General features: G+C 38.0%; 1 protein-coding gene across 1 annotated transcript in view; it reads right to left on the bottom strand.

The window, feature by feature from the left end:
- LOC104158255 (ubiquinol-cytochrome-c reductase complex assembly factor 1) overlaps positions 1-17,404 on the bottom strand; it is a gene marked incomplete at its 5' end in the record, with an annotated part of 45,266 nt that overhangs the window by 1,543 nt on the left and 26,319 nt on the right. The window contains 2 exons of the mRNA XM_009695855.1: positions 1,374-1,487; positions 2,913-2,990. Of these exons, the coding sequence (XP_009694157.1) occupies positions 1,374-1,487; positions 2,913-2,990 (192 nt within the window). The remainder of the gene's footprint in view (positions 1-1,373; positions 1,488-2,912; positions 2,991-17,404) is intronic.

Genomic DNA, 17,404 nt, shown 5'->3' with positions numbered 1-17,404 from the left:
GAGCCTTCTTCATTTCAGTTTTTATCTTTCTTCATGATTGGAACCCAAACCATTCACGTTATTCAAATCACAAGGGTACCATGGATTTAAAAAGTGGCAAGACAACACTATTTTATTCTCTATTCCTTCCTTAGTAGTTCTGAGCATTTCTTTTACTTTTTTTAAACACTACAGAGTGCTGAGTTGACATTTTGATAATACAATTATAATCTCAAGGACTCATTCCTGTGTGGTAACAGACAGTTTAGAGCTCATCAATATGTAGGTAAAGTTGGGAATGTTTTTCTCAAGTGCACCACTTTAGAATTGTCTACAGGAACGACCTGCCTTCACAGAAGCTGCGCTGATTCTTCCCCAATGTGCCACACTTATCTTTGTGATCACCGTTTCCTATTCAACTGCTGATACCTTCTGTCCTATCCTTTGCTTGAATATACAGAATTGCAACAAATTCCCCACTTGGCAGCAAATTGTCCCAGGTTACATACTACTTATATGTGTTTTCTCCCTGCCAGTTTTAAACTTTCCTACAGCCTCACTGATGTTAAGCATCAGCAACCTTAAGCATTAAGTTAAATCTGTCCCTCCTGAGAAGCTCTCTGACATTCCAAAAGTGTCCTCAGTCCTTTACAAAGATCAGCCGTTTACTTCCCACACCATTTTCTCAGACATACACTGAAATACTGTCTCTTCAAATCTCTATCTGGTCCTGAATATAGTATTGGAAACATCACAAAGAATGCTGTTGCAGAGGTTCTGGTCTTCAGTTCCCTGTTGAACAGCCTACACTCTTCCTCCAGAACCTCTCTCATCCGTTTTCTGTCATTGGTACCCACCTGTACTATATACTACCAATATTTCCTAGAAACTTGGTTCACAAACCTCCTAAGGGGTGAGAAGACAAACGCTACTTAGTATTGTTTCCTTCAGGTAATAACTGAAAGAAACAATTCTAGAGAACAAAACCTTTTACTTCTTTCCCACAAAGATCATCAGGAGACCTTCCAGCTCTGTGTGCTATTTCATTATGAAGAGGATCCCAACTCTGCAACATCAATTATAATTCTACAACAAGTTGGCAGTCCATTTCTGACACACTTTCTCAAGCCTTTGTGTAGCACACGTCCAGAAAAAGATGAGCAGGATTGCTTTCAATATTCCATTAATTTCTCTGCAGCCATTTTTCATCAAACTGCAATAAATATCAGCCAGTTTTTATATTTTTACCTTTTGCTCCTTAAAAATAATCAGTGAATATAAAAATCAGTTATATTTATGAGAAGTGATCTACATAGTATGCAAGCAATAAAGATAAATATTTAATATTCTAATCAAGAGAATGAAAAGAAGTCGCACTATAAGCTGTAGGGTACCTGTTTGCGCACATATTCTACAAGTAACTCCAGATGCCGAGGGTCCTCACAGTTCCTGTTAAAAAGGTTTCTCCAAAGAGCTGCTGCCAGAACATGATCATCAGACAAGATTCCCTAAAGGAAGTAGAGAGGGGGATTAAAAACTGCACGTGAAGAGGGTCTGAACACAAGACAACCACATTACTTGGCAACTGACAATATTAGCTCTCTCAAAGCCCACAGCTGCTATGGACTGCATATATGAAAAGGCATCAACATCATTCTTTCCCAGAATGGAAAAACAACCCTAGCCTTAAATTAATTTACAGAGCAGCCTGTAACAAATACTCTGGCAAGTTAATTTGGAAAAAAACTAGGTCAGGGTATTCCTAATGCAGGAGCCAATAACTGCATTTCTATGTTATAAAATCTTTACCATAAAAATTTTGGCCTTACAGAGAAGACAGCACCACCTCACAGAATTGTGTGAAGCACATGACACTTGGAAAAGAAAAATTAAAGGATATTTAATACAATGTTGCAGAAATGTGGTCAAGACTTTGCTATTTTGCTTTGCTTTTCTATTTTGCATTCTAAATGAGAAAGAGAGAACTCCTCATCATCAAGAACTATCTAGATTTTTCAAGTTAAATCTAATATTAAATTTGACTTACATGCGAATCAAATCCATGAGTGCTTTTTGTCTAAATTCTCTCCCACTATTATTGTCTTTTTGGATTATGTGGTGTTATCACCATAGTCTCGTAACTCCTGTTTTCTGCTGACACATTTGCCAAAGGCAAGAGAGAACTTTAAAATATTCAGTTACAAATAAAAAAGGCCAACATTTGTCTTTAATTTAACTAGACATTTTGTTTCCAAAAACAGTGTCAACAAAAAGAGAAGAAAAAAAAAAATCAGACACAGGCAGACACATCCTGGCTATACTTAAAACTAAAGACTTGCATGCATAACACTGTCCACGACACCATGTTACAAGATATTAATAATGCAAATCATTGTGCAAAAAATATCATCCCCGTGTGAATACGAAGTGCACCTGAAGAGTAACACCAACTACAGCAAAAAAAAACTACTAAAAGAGATGATGTAATTGTATTTTCTTCTTGAACGTCCTGCAGACACTTGTGCAGAGTGGTGCTTTTGCCTCCCCATATTATTAGATACTTCCCATAAATACCCTCTCACATAGACTCCCTATAAATTCTCTCTTTGCTTTCGAAGTATAGACGAGTACAATCGGATTCAGGGGGAGGTAATGATTTATTGATGGTCAAGCAGTGACAGCGAAGCAGTACAAAGAACATTCCTCCTTCCATGTCCCATGGTTTAAATCAGTATGTTGTCTGCTTTCTTTTTTCTTACAAGCACTTTAATTCAAGGCATAAGATGGTCACAATAACTAAGAAGTCTGCTTCCATAATGTAAAATTTCTCCAAAGATATGTACGGCAAATGTTTTACTCATCTGGAGTAATCTGTGTCCATGAATTAGATGGTCTACTTGTTCTTGCACGTTCTCTGAAAACATCCTTCTTACCTCATCATATCCAAACAGAGCTGCATAGAAATTTTCTGCCATATTTCTCAAATCTTCCCTTAGAACAACAGAATTTATCTGAAAAATAAACCAGAAAACCATCTGTATAGGCTCTAAAGAGGAGGTGATGAGAAAATATTATCAGTTGCACTCTGAGTAGGCAAAGAAGAAACAGTGCCTTGGCCCACATAAGTTACAATGTGGCTTAAGTAATGATGTTAGTGCAGTCAAACATTTTAGAAAAACATGCAATACAGCTCCATTAATTCTGTACACAAATGAAAGTCAGTGTTACTCAGAATATGTGAATGGCAGAAAAATCCTCAGCCAACCACACTGACACATAGCTACAGGAGTGGAGAAAAAATGCAGCTGTAAGAGTGAAGGCAAGGCTGTCCTTTTAGTGGCAGCATAGGCTAAGATAATGAAGACTCCTCTGTTTTTTAACTATTAAGCAGTTTTCCAGACCTTGATTCATTCACACAGATCTTTTAGCAACTCAAGAGGTTTTTCAACTCTTTTTATGAAGGACGGACTCCAGAGCTGAACATGCTATTACAGTAAGAGTACTCTAATGCTAAAGATAGAGGCATCATCCCTACCACTACTCCTTACTTACTTGTCAATATTGACTTTCTCATTCAGGAATCACATGAATTCTGTTTCTACAGCATCTCACTAGAAGCTCAGACTGACCAGGTTTTGACTATGACTAAACTTCTTTCAGAGTCTGTGATGATCCAGCTACTTCCCCCTGTGCTGTAAGTGTGACTCAGGCCAAGTTCCACACTGACTTTTAACTAAATTTAACAGTTGCTTAAATATTTGCTGGTTTGGCTTAAGCCACCCATTGGATTGCAGAACTGACCCCATGCAAGTTTAAGATGGAATCAAAAGAGATCAACTGCTAGGTCCAGAGTGATGGCTGAAATACATCACGTGCACATCCCTCATACACACTGTCTATTCCTTTTGCCTGTACTTCTTACTTCAATCAACAAAATGATTTAATAAACAGTTCCTCTCCTGAGGGCTAAGCTACACTTCAATTGGTAAAGCCTCTTTGTATTGACTCTCATGAGAGATCTAAGAGATACTAAGTATTTCTTTTCTATAGATCCTGCATACAACACAAGTATAAATGACAAGGACGATTATCTTCATACCTGCATACTGAGACAGGTTTTACAAAAAAGAAACTGCAAACAGGAATACAGAGTAGGACATCAGTTCTACTATCGAATAAGCACTTCTTATGACAGTATGAACCACATGTCCTAAATACTTTCTTAGTTACCTTAAGAGTACCCACTTTGGTAATTATGCAACAGCTTTTCTATCAAAATATGAATTAGTTTTTGCCGTGCTAGCTAATCTCCAGTTCAAATATTCTTCCATTAAGCCACTATCTTTTTTCATCTGTTGATTTTTATAGAAATGCATATAGTGCAAACACAAGGAAAATTCCTTTTATGTCAGTTACTCATATTTTTCCATTAATATAAACTATTAAAATTCATGCAGATATTTTATAGGCTATCAAGATTTGGAGACTGGTTATTACTGAATGTTTAAAAAAAGAACTAAACATAAGAAATCAGAGGGTTAAATGATGACTGCAACTTCTGTAATGACTTAATTAAATTTTTATTGAGTACATAAACTATGATGTCATTTCTACCCAACCATGCTCAAACTTTCTATGCATGTCAGAGATCGTGGTTTTTCTCAATAGAACATACTTCTAAATAAGCTGCACTTCTACAGCTCTAATAAGGGGGAGCAGGTCTCATGTAACACACTCAATAAATTATCCTTCCATTTTAAACAAACAAATTCCATGAGTTATTATATATTTGCCACGCACTTTTTATGACATAATAAAAATGTTACCTCAAGGATTACTTAACACATACTACAAATGTTACAGCAGGCAACTGCAAGGGGCAAAGAAAACAAACAGTCCCATTACAGAGACAAGTTCTGGACTATACATCCCGAGGGAAGCAGTTTTCTATACTAAAAACAAAGAGCAGCAGCTTTAAGTTAGCAAGAAATAGACTGATGAAGGAGATAACCAAGTTAAACAAACATAGCAATAAATACATCTTAAAAGACAAACAGTTTAAAATATAAAATATGACTTTGGGGATGGAGCAGTATCTTAGGCAATAAAATTACATTTAAAGGAATACTGCAATTTCTGAAGAATATAACCGGTATTGGTTAAGTATAAACGTTGTAGGAAAAAATCCTTCTTTATAAACAAGAAAAATGAGTAAATCCAAATCAGCATTTGTTGGAAGCGCTTCCTCTTTTTAAGCTCGTATATGTTCTTACTACTGTTAAGTTTCATGATCTGGTTGGTCATGATTCTCCTGACTCTTCCACAGTTTGTTGTTAAGAAGAAAAACTGCTAGACAATTCCAAGTGAGTAACTGCTAGTAACAAGAAAATAATCAGTAACATCTGGAGCTTTTCTAGGGACTTAGCCCCTTCGCCTTCTTTGGAACAACCTATTGCAGAGCTGTCACCAGAATAAATTTATACACCATCGCCTCAATTGACACACAGAACTATCTTATCTTAGTTCAAAACAAGGATTACATTTTTGGTACATCTCTCACATTTACAAGACCTTTAAAAAAAGGAAATGTACAGCCAACATATCTTCCTTCTACATGTCACAGCCTTTCATTGAAAGACTCCATGATCCCACATTCTCCCTGCAAGACGACTACAGCATATGACTACTGCATTTTCATTATTATATTGCAGTAAGAAATCTCATCTGCAGCCTCAACGAGTTCAATATGCATCATTCAACAGTCAACTGGTAAGGCTTACTGCTGTATCAGACAATTTACAATATCAAGTCTCAGTCGAGTTTTTGTATTCTAACAAAATTTCTAGGAAAGTAAAAGCATAGTGCTTTATTGTATATGCTGGACATGTGTGAAAATATCTTATGTATGGACACAGTTTTTAAATTGAAAGCTGCTGTAGGATTAGTCCATACTAACGTCTTTTGTTGGATCAAGAGCATTCTTTTGTAAGTAATCTCCTCCTCATACCCACTTCCCATGCTTTCGTTTACACTGCAGAGAAGCCTCAGCGTTCACAAACTGCAAATGCGCTCTAATGCTCTCTACCTGCTAAGAGGCATTCAGCCCATGGGATCAGCCTAGAACCAGCACAAGGTAAAGATCATCCCCATGGAGGAGGGACGCTGGACCATCAACTGTTTCACTCAACAAATGTGTTCCCGTCAGACCACACTAAATGTTCCAAATGCTAGTGTAGACATAGCTGTGATGTCCACAGGCTACACTATTTGAAAGCACTTTCTGTTACGGTTTTTGCCAGCATGTGTTGCACCCTTAAGCTACTTTAACATATTAATCCATCCATAGACTATAAAGCCAGAAGGGACACTTCTAACTGCACCTTGAACAAGTGCTAGTCATTGAATTTCAGGTTGCAGTTCCTCTCTTCAGGCCATAAGTTATGGTTGAACTAGAGTTTTTATGAAGAGATTTCAGCCAGAAGAAATGATTAGATCATAGAACCTGACCCTCTGCATATCACAGACCATTACATTTCGCTGAGTTCCCTCTGTACTAAGCTCAGTAAGTTGTGTTTGGCTAAAGCATATCACCCTCACAGTTGAACATATGTATCCCATTTCATATTTGAATTTTCTGGCTTAAGTTTCCACCCCCTCATTCTCATTATTTCCTGCTAGAATAAAAAGCCTCTTCTGTACAACGTATTTGCTCCTGTACCTGTACACAGTAGACGTGTCGGCATAGTCATCTTTTCAAACTAAGATTAGGCTCTTTAAGGTACTGTTTACACTAGGTGCACTGATACACTACATCATCAGCGCACTCCTGGAGTGGTCAAAGTTGTAATAGCAAAGTAGTGTTTTATGCTGATACAGTAAAAATTAATCCATCTCTTGTGCAAAACAAGTTACATAGGTATGAGTACACTTTTGTTGTTATGACTGAGTCTACTCTGGGGACTTCTGTTAGCCACACTGCCATAAACATCAACTGACTCCTACTGACACTTTTAATTACTGGAGCATTCAATATCGGCAGAAGTTCCTGAAGGAAATATAGGATAAATCTTTTATGATAAAAAATGTCACTCCTCAAACATTTAGGCTTTTTTATGCCCCTTCTCTCAAGTTGCATTTGGAAAGAATGATTTATAATATATAGTTTACATTAGTTATAAATAATATAAAACCACATATAGTTATACATGGGCTTTTTAAGTGTTTGCTGCCCTTTTAATAAACACACATGACATTAAACGGGAAAACCCTTTTATTTCCTGCAATAACATAACTATTACTTGTAGGATAGTAATTTTGAAAATGACCGAGACTGTAGCTAGGATCAAAAAGATTAAATTAATAAAACAGATTAAAAATATCTCAGTAGCAAGGGGCCAAAAAGGCCAGTTCCTTCAGGCAATCTCACATAGTTGTGAAATGACAAAGATATTGCAGAAATTATTTTTCCAGTCTTCATTTTTTGAGTCTTTTATTAACCACTCCGTTACTTTGTCTGCAAACAAGCTTACTGGGTTGTAATTAGCTACAGCTGTGAGTCCCCATATACTTTAAAACATTACATTTTCTGATATATTCTTTAATCTTCTAATTAAAAGTAATTTTGTAATGTATCTCAGTAGATAATTAACTTCAGAGAACAGTCTTTAAAACCTTCTGCAATGTTCAATGACAACCTACTTTAATATTGTATTAACCTAGACAAAACCTAAATGTTAGATTGTATCAGAACCAGTTCCTGCCAAATCTTCATTCCATAAACCCAACACGTTAAAGGAAAAAGACTTTTGCATACTCTGCTACCTTCGTAACAATTGCATAATCATCAATAACACTCCTTAGAGCATGCTTATTTCAAGTAGGCATAGAAAAGTGAGTTATACAACATTATCTACATATTTCAGCAAAAACAGATGGTACCCCTAGCTGTCTAGTATCAAGAAAATGAGGTATGTTTCTGTCTTCCAGTCTATTAATTTGGAAACTCTGCCACGGTAACAGTTAAAGATGCAGAGTAGATCACAGTACAATCCTAATTGTATTAAATATATGGAGGCTTATTCTGAATTCCTTTTTCTCTGTAGCACATGGCTGGCAGAGCTCATTGACAGCCTCTCAAGAGAAAGATCAGGGAAAAGAGGTCAAATTGCTGTGCTCTCTCTGTAGTCGTGCTGATTCTCTGTAAGGGTCAGCAGTTGTACAGGGGTTTTTCAGTAATGCCTCTCTCAAAAAACTACTTGCTAAAAGCCTAAAACTGATCATGAAATTGTTTCTGAACATACCAGAATCAAGAATTCACGCTGATAAACTGAAACGAAGTTACATAACCAAGTTTAAACGAGGCACTTGAAGAAGACAGTAGTAAAGGTAAATAAATTATTAAGGTAGATACTCAGCATGGGCACTTACAGAGATCCTATAAAATTCAATCTCTGTCCTGAGACAGACCTCAGTAACTGTCAGTCACACACAAGAAACACGGTGCTGGATCAGACCAAGGATCCACCTAACATGGTATCTTGCCTTCAGCAGTAACCAGATACACTGAAAAAAGTAAAAAGACTATAAGCTGATCTATGCCTCCTCCAAGTATTCTCCCAACTAATTTCAACTCAGGACAATTCTCAACCCTTGATATTTGTTTATATGGTAACCTTCAAAAGGTCTCTAAGTCAAGCAACTTGTCCAGTAAACTTTCTGCATCCACCACATGCTTCAGCAAGAAGTACCCTGGTCTACTACCTATGATGAGAACCACCTCCTCCCTCCTTGTTTCTTCTGAAACTGGCTCCTGCTAGTTTCATCTGGTGGCCCTGTTTTTTCACTGGGTGAGACAGTGAATACACATTGCTCCACCACCTTCTCACGGCACTCAGGATTCTGAGAGTCCATCGTATTCCATTTGATATGATCTGCCCATAGAAAAAGACTTACGATAACTTAATGAAAGTCAAGAGCAACAAAATCCCTGGAATCATAAAGTACTAAACTAAATGAAATGTATTAGATAACATCTAATAGGGCTGCAGAGTCATGAAAGGTGGCATCCATTTTAAAAAGTATTTCAGCAGAACCAGGTAAGTACAAATTAGTAGAAAATTCAGTAATAAATGAAAATAACAATCACAGATAATTATGACCAGTAATATTCTGTGCTGAAAAAGGTACTAGTAGTAGGTGTTAAAAAAAAAAATCATAAAATTTATATAAAAATGTGTACACATTTAGCAGCTACAATTCCAGAAATGGACCTTAAAGAGATTTTGTGGAGAAATCTCAGAAAAATTTCAGTTCAACAATTCAATAGTGAAGAAAAAGACAAAGAAATTTTAGGAATTATTATGAAAGAAATATAGGAGAAAAGAGGAACCCTATGCTGCCATAAATCCATAGTGTGCCTACATATAAAATGCTGCACATATTTATTACATTTTCATCTCAGAACAGATCTAAAAGAAATGGAAAACATACAGTAAAGACCAAGGTGATTAGACATATGAGGAAACACTAGTTATACTCTGGAAGAAATGAGGAGGAAGATGATGGACAGGAAAAATCACGAATGGTACTGAGCAAGTAAACAAGGAATTACTGTTCACTGTTTCTTATACAAAAAGATGTAGAAAAGAAGCTGATGAAATGATGAAATAATACTTAAAAAATAAAGTAAAAGTACTTTCTCATGCAATACAATTAAGTGGCAGAAGTCATTGAAACATGATTAAAGAGCAAAAAATACAAAAGGGGTAAAAAAAGGACCGCAAATTCATAGAGGGTTTCTGTTAGTAGATACTAAATATGATGGTGCCCATGCAACTCTCCTATTACTTGTTAGTGAATGCCAAGAGAATATACCGATACACAGTTCTGTTTCTTACACTTTTCCCCAACTATCTGTGGCCATTGATAGAAATAGTACACTGGATCTTCATCTGACGTTAGAAGAAGGATTCCAGAGGATGTTCAGTTTTGTTCACTTTTTGCTGATCTTTGCCCATATTGACTCTTATCTCTTCTGTGTGGGTACCTCTTCCTGCCCTGACTTGCAGTAAAGACAGCCACAGCTTATTAGATGATCCTGGGTACCAGTCATCAGGTCACTTTGCTGGCTTGATAGGAATTTCACCTGAAATATACTAGTGCAATTTAAAAAAATTGCTACCGTTATCATAGCTTTTAGTAACCTCATCATAGCTTTTAGTAACCTCATTGGAAGAGGCTACATTTTATGTAGAAATAAGAGCAAGAAGGATCCTGCTCATACCAAACAGATCATCCTCCCTAGGGGGGGGAGCCCAAAACAAACCCAAAACAAAACACTTTCCAAGAATTTGGGGACCAGAACAAGCTTCTGTTGGACAGGAACAGTGAGTTGCCCATCTCCTCCCCCAAAAAGCAAGCCACATCTCCCCTTCTAAAAAACTCTCCACAAATAGTTTATTTTATTTCAAAACGGAGTGACAATTGCTAGAGTCCATACAATTAGTAAGCAATTAACAAGCCTAGTCCTTGATGCTAACACCTAGTGCTGCTACAACCTTTATCCAGTGATTGAGGCGAGGACAAACGCAAGTACTCACTCTTACTATCTCACTTTCAAATTTATTTTTGTAGTGCCCAGCAGACTGGCTTATTTGTGTTTGCTCCATCAGACTTCCCACTATTTCCTAGCACAGCCCTGTTCACGTGTGACCTGTTTGACTTTCTCCCATCAGTTCCACATTTGGGTAAAATTCTAATTTGAAGTCACATTGCTTTCACCTTCTACCAATATTCTGCACCTTCTGGTTTCAATCATAAACTGAGAAAAAACTGATTTCCCCAAGCACTCCTCCTCCCCAGGGCTTCAAACACACACATGCCACAGAACAGTTAACAGTTAAATATTTTCTTGCCAATATTTTAAGAGTGCAGAAGGTTCCAAATTGCTGGTAAAATAAACAATGCCAGACTGTGAAAACTCCTGACTGCCATATACTCTGATGTTAACAAGAGTTTCTTTATTACTGTAACCTTTCAGAAGTGAACAAAAATTATTTCTCTACCCTAGCTCTGCCCTCAAGTAAAAGGCAAAGGAGGAAAGCGAACCATGAAAAAGCTGCATGGTAAGACACTGTGAGTTTTCCATCTTACTTCTGTATTTCATTCAGACTTGATGCTGCTGTGAATAAATAAACTTCCAGAAGATCCTAAAAGCATGGACAAGGATTTTAAGAAGTCAAAAATTTCCTTACACACCGTTTCCTGAATAACATGGATTAAACCTACATATAGGCCATCTTCCCTCCTGCAAGTACATAATAAAACAGGAAATACAAAAGGGTAAATTTAGGATGCTCTCAATGAGACACATTATTTTTAAGCTCCTCAGTACAGAGCTCTGTCCTCTGGGACTTTAGTCATGGACTTCCATCCATTACAGGGTCTCTGCCATTTCCTCACTTTTAAAAAATGAAGTCTTCAAATAGCATCTACAAATAGAAAGAACTGGTAGCACTTTTAGCACAACTGAGACAAATGACTATATAGTTCAGGTGACACCCACTAAAACCACTGGTCATTCACAGGCCTGCCAGCCTCCTGTTATCTACCAAATATATTTGGAATTACGGAATCCATGCCCAAGCCCATCTGAAAACCAGCTCAGACCAGTGTTGCTCATTTTACATACACCAAGATTGTACTGACCCCATCTTCCATCCACGATAGCCATACCATTAGCTGAATCCCCCTTTTTATGTGCAGTCATTCTTGTGGCCACAAGGCCATCTAACTTGAAAATCAGCATGATATATGTTTTGATAGCAACAAATGGAGATCTCTAAGATCAGACATGTTGGTATTTTGGTCAAATCTTGTAACCTTTTGCATTATTTCCTGCCCTGTGAATATGGAAACAGCAACATTCAAGTTCTTACAGATGTGTAATGATAATTAACTAGTGAATATCAGCAAAGATACAGCAAGTGCTGTGTATGATCAGAAACAGAAGAGGAGGACACAACAGCTGAGGACAGACAAGGGAATAGAAAGAATCTATTGAGATTCCCAAGCCAGAATGGAAAACAGAAAAACACATCAGTTTGCCTAGACGTGTACAAAAGTATCATATGCTGTTGCTTATACTATAGTAAAAGAAAACAAAGAAGCAAGCAAGCCTGAAAGTAAGCATTGGAATTATTGAATGTATGGCATTTGCACTTCCTGATCATTATAATTTATTCTACCGTGGGACTTGTTAGCAAAAGTCAAAAATAAGGTAGAGCTGCCAGTTTTATAAATGGATAAAATGGGTCAAAGAAGTCAGAAAATGAAGTAACAAAATAAACAGCATTCTAACAGGAAAATACGAACATTTGCAACCCACTTACCTAGCCAGGTTACAAGGCACTGTAGTATGCGCATTGTAAACATGAAGACATTGTGTCTGTAACAGAATTTAAGATTGGCCTTTGAAGAAGTTCGAAATTAAAATGGCACAGAGCTGCTTGCAGGAGAAGCTGATGCAGGCTGCCAGCACTGGCAGATTGCCAACCCACTCCTCCAGTACATACTCAGGCTATGAAGCAAAAAAATCCCACTAATGGAGACAGTCAGGAGATGTAATGCCATAGCGAGCAACAAGCCAGAGGGAAGGTCCTTGCAGCAGTTTCGGGAAGACGTATAAGTGATGTCTAGGTCTGAGTGAGAAAAAGATGAGGCACAAGGATACTAGCAGAGGAAAGCACTGACGACGGCAAATATGCAACTGGGATTTAGGATGGGAAAGTAAGTGTTCAGATAAAGAAATAAAGGAATTGAAGAAGAAAAGATAGATCTGGAGTTGAAAGAAGCAAAGTCATGAAGATGCTTCAATATGCAAGGGTGGGTTTGAAGCAAGCAGACAAGAGGACAGATCCTGAGCTTCCATTGTGGACCTTTGCAACAGGAGGCTGCTGGATGAACATGTTGAACAAAGGCAGCACGTGACCATTGAATCAGTGAAGCAGCATGCCAGGGATGGAGAGCAGGCACAACTGGCACTGATGGTTGCAAAAGGATTAGTTGAACATGAAGGAACACAAGGGAAATTAGAGAGGTGGTGGTGCCAGTCTGACATACAGAAAGGGGTCCTGCAAGGAAACAACAAGGATTAACAAGAGAGGTAAGAAAAGGTAGAGAGATAAACTAGTATCTCTACAAGATAAGAAGTAGGAAGGGAGAAGTATGTGATACGCTGACAGAGGAGAAATGTGAAAACAGATATATATGCTGAAAAGGGAACTAGATACAAGCTCCAGTGAAGTCAGGCATTAGGGTTGTAGTGTCACTACATGCCAAGGTACCGCGAACGGATCACTGGTCGGCCCGGACCAGGGAAGAAACAGATAACACACACAGTGTGAGCGTCAACTTCCTCGTTTATTGCGCAGCTAATTCCTTTTATACTAACGAAGGTGGGTGGGATTACAAACACGTCACAGGGAGGCGGTGACTAGCTCTCTATCTTTCCGTGACATCGCGAGATCTTCCGAACGCCGCACCCTACAAGGGTAACACAAAAATGACCAAGGACAAGGAGGGAAAAAACCATTTAGAATGGCTGTGATGAATTAAGACCTTAATTAATTGCTTATGTACTGCAAGTAAATGCCAAAAATAGGCCTACCTGAAAACAGTGATACAGTCAGTGTACCACACAGCAAAGCAACCGATGCAGAAGTAAACTTTCCCTGCACCTGACAAAATGAAACTGTCAGGCAAGGGAGGCAACCCAGAGAACAGGACCATGCTCTTCTAGCAGCACAGGAGGACTGAGAGAGAACAAGACTAACGCCACAGTTGTACAGATACAAGCTTGATGAAGATCGTATTAGCCTGAATGCATTGACTGTCACAGAGAAAACAGAGAAAAGAACTTCTCTTGCACGCTATGCCTCTTTTCTCTCCTGGAAACAATCACTGTAGTCCATAGAGCTGCATTCACATTTTGCTCTCGGAAACAAGCAATTAAACAAAGTTACTAATCCTTCCCCAAAATAAAGGTTAGGGAAGAGATCTCAAGTACCGAACAGACCTTGCTTGTGCCATCTGTGCCCTGTTAAGACAAGTCCAGAATTTGTGGAAAATAACAGCACTTCAACCACTCCTTAGTTTATCCCAAATTAGCATTCAGAAGCATTCAGCAGAAGCTGGGTGTGTACAGAAAACCAACCAACCTCTCCTTGTCAGCAGCAGTTACCAAACACCATCTGGTACCTGCAAATAGATCCTTGTGATACAGGAGGCAGGAACAGTCAGAGACACTACAGAAGATGGTAGTGGCAACTGGTGAGCTGGGAGAGCCAACATCAGTTGCACGCTGTTTTAATCAAAGCCACAACACATGGGTGCTATTGAGTCTGTCACAGACACGAAAAGAAGTTGTGCGAGAGAAAGAGAATAAGCAGTCTCCCAAACCCCTGCAGCCCTCCTGCACCACATCAGAACCTTAACTGATGCTTATGCTACTGTCTTTCAAAAGATGTAGGCACCAAAAATATACGGAAAAGCTAAGTTTCCTTCCTGAAGAGGAAGCAGAAAATATCAATGACATTTTACCAGTACTGAAAAGCAGAAGCAACAATATAATTAAAATGCATTGGGAACAACACAGAACCTCTCAATGGTTTGTTTGATTACTCCCATTTAGAAGAGACATTGGTCTTGGTATTTTTCCATATTTACAAAGGAGCTTAAAAGTGCATTCGTTTTCACTGCAGCAGCTTAGAGTTGTTAAAAAACGTGAGAAGCCTTGCTCCCGAGAGTCTCAAAAGGCTTAGCCAAGCAGACCAGCTGATCTCAGTTGAGGAATTCTGGGGCAAACTCCAAAAGGATAGGAAACTGATAATGTAAATGTCCAAAATACGTAGCATAACAACATGTTACTTAATCCCGCACTTAATTGCAGGCAAATCACAAACTGAATTGTGAGTGATACACAAAGCATTGGCGGGAGACAGGCAACAGTGACAACATAGCTGCTACCCGTTCTGCTGAGCCTGGAGACTGCGGCAGGTTTTTTAAGTATCATTTTCCTGTTTCCATCATCTTTACACTGTCAAAATAAAAATTATGCAGTTGTGGTGACCAGTAATTTTGTTGCTCAACATTTGAATTTTGGCAACTACACTGTGTTCTGGAGAGAGTTTGAGGAACACGGGGCAGCACTCAACACAGCATGGCAAAAATCGATTTTGGCATGTGAGTCCCACTGGTGCAGAACATGGGGAATAATGAGAAAGGCATTTCTAGAAAAGGTACTAAGTCAGCTTCCGGTGTACTTCTTGCAGGCATCAGAGGGAGGCACAAAATAGACCAAGGACACTACCTTATAGTAACAGGATCAAACACATCTGGGAAATTTAAATGGATTTTTTTTATGTCAGACTCTATAGAAAACTGAGGCAGGCCAGTTAAAAAGCATATATTATACCTTGATTTCAACACCAGGTATCCTTGGCATGCGCCAAACATGCCTATACTTCAGACAGCCAGGTGTGTTAGTCCCACGGGTGCTAGTTCTAGAACAACTACCTTAAAAACAACATGAGAAAGAGATTGCTATTTCAAAACACCATGATCTGGTAAAGCAAAACTTGCATCATCATGCATACTATTTGTTCCAGACCTCATCACGGTTGAGATATTTTCAAGATAACATTCCATACACATGCATTTTCCTGCATTACTTCAGTCATTAAGATTTCCAGAATCAAATTTACTGAATTTACTTTGGAACAGTACCTGATACTATTATTTATTTATGAAATGACAAGATACTGGACACTTGCTGTGAACTTTCAAGCTCTTTGAGAGAGGACCAACAGTTGATGAACTATTTCTTTTGTGATGTTCTTAAAACACTAAGTTCAGTTAAAACATATCATACAATGCCTGGTATTCTATTAAACAAAAAAAGGCACAAAACCCACACATTGCATATATGTATCTCACTACTTTGGCAAGGTTTTTTAAAAGTTTTTTTATTTTGTGGGTTTTGTTTTGTTTTGTTTTTTTAAAGGGAACACTAGAAACTGGTAAGATTCTATATGTTATGTTTTCTAAATAGTCATTTAAAAACTTGTAACATTTTTCTCCTTAAAATATCCTAGTAAAGTTATATATTTCAAAATATACATAGACCATTTGAAACTAAAACTTTTCCTTTTTAGTTTTATAGGTCTTTAAAAGCCTTTTTCAACTGTACAAAACACTATCCTCTATCTCATATCCCAATCCATTTTCTCAAACAAAATCACAACCTTCTCCAGAATATTTTGCTTCAATACACTTCCTCAATCCCAACTCTCCCCTCCACTATACTGCCAGACTACTGCACACACTTTCCTTCTGCCCCAGCTCTGCCCTATTCTCCCATGATAATGTAGTTTCTGTTCTGCGCATCCCAAATTGACCCCATGACTTCCCATTAGATTTTAGAGATAGGCCTGAAAAGGACTCTCTAAGTATTCAAGTACAGTAGCTTCCCACTGTAGGTGAATCAACTGCATTAGTTCAATTCATACAAAGATCAAGTTCTATTTTAAAATTCTATCAATTTTACACCCTGCACTCTCATCTTCTAAAGCTATTCTAGAATCTCTCGTGTCCCTCTGACCATGACTTCTGAGTCTTCAGTTAGAAGTGTTAGACTTTTCGATCTCCCCAGTAAGAATAACTTAAACTGAATTATATCAAGTTTAGGAAGTTTTGTAGCTACGGTAAGTAAAATGGCATTTTTATCATCAGAAGTCTTCTAACTGTGAAAAGAATAACAAGACAGAAAATGGTGTTCAAGTTCACTGAGTTAAATTCTGCTCTCAGTTACACTGATGTGAACCATGTTATTGATTCTGATGGTGCTACTTCAGATGTACACCAATGTAACTCAGAGCAAATTATGGGTCACTGTATATAAACAGCTCTAGCTAAAAGTATAACAAAGACTGTATTGTACTATGCACAGCAGAGCCAATAAACGAATTCAAAAGACACCTAGATGTGTTCCTGGAAAAAAAGGGGGCAGGGATCTAAGTGGTCTGGTGGGAAAACAGGAAAGTGAGATTAAGATAAATTAAAACAGGTTTGGCACGCTGGGCTTGACAGCCCCTCCTATTCTTATCTCTTTTGCAGCTTTTAGAACACGTATGGTTATAAAATGAATTATTACTTTGCACTGAAAAAAACTTCTTAATTTCAGAAGCAGAATGCTACCATAACACACAAGACAAACACTGAAAATGAGCCTACAACAATTTATAGGTATTTGAATAAAGCCTGATGGATCTTTCTAAGATAGCATGCAGTTTGCACCCAGAAATATTAGTATGGGGTTCCTGGAAGAGGGGGGGGGGAAAGGGGTGGGGGGAGGAGAGGCATTAGCTTA

This window comes from Cariama cristata, unplaced genomic scaffold (assembly GCF_000690535.1).
Source record: "Cariama cristata isolate BGI_N322 unplaced genomic scaffold, ASM69053v1 scaffold38432, whole genome shotgun sequence".
In the NCBI taxonomy this organism is placed as follows: Eukaryota; Metazoa; Chordata; class Aves; order Cariamiformes; family Cariamidae; genus Cariama; species Cariama cristata.
This window is presented reverse-complemented; position numbering and strand designations above follow the sequence as displayed.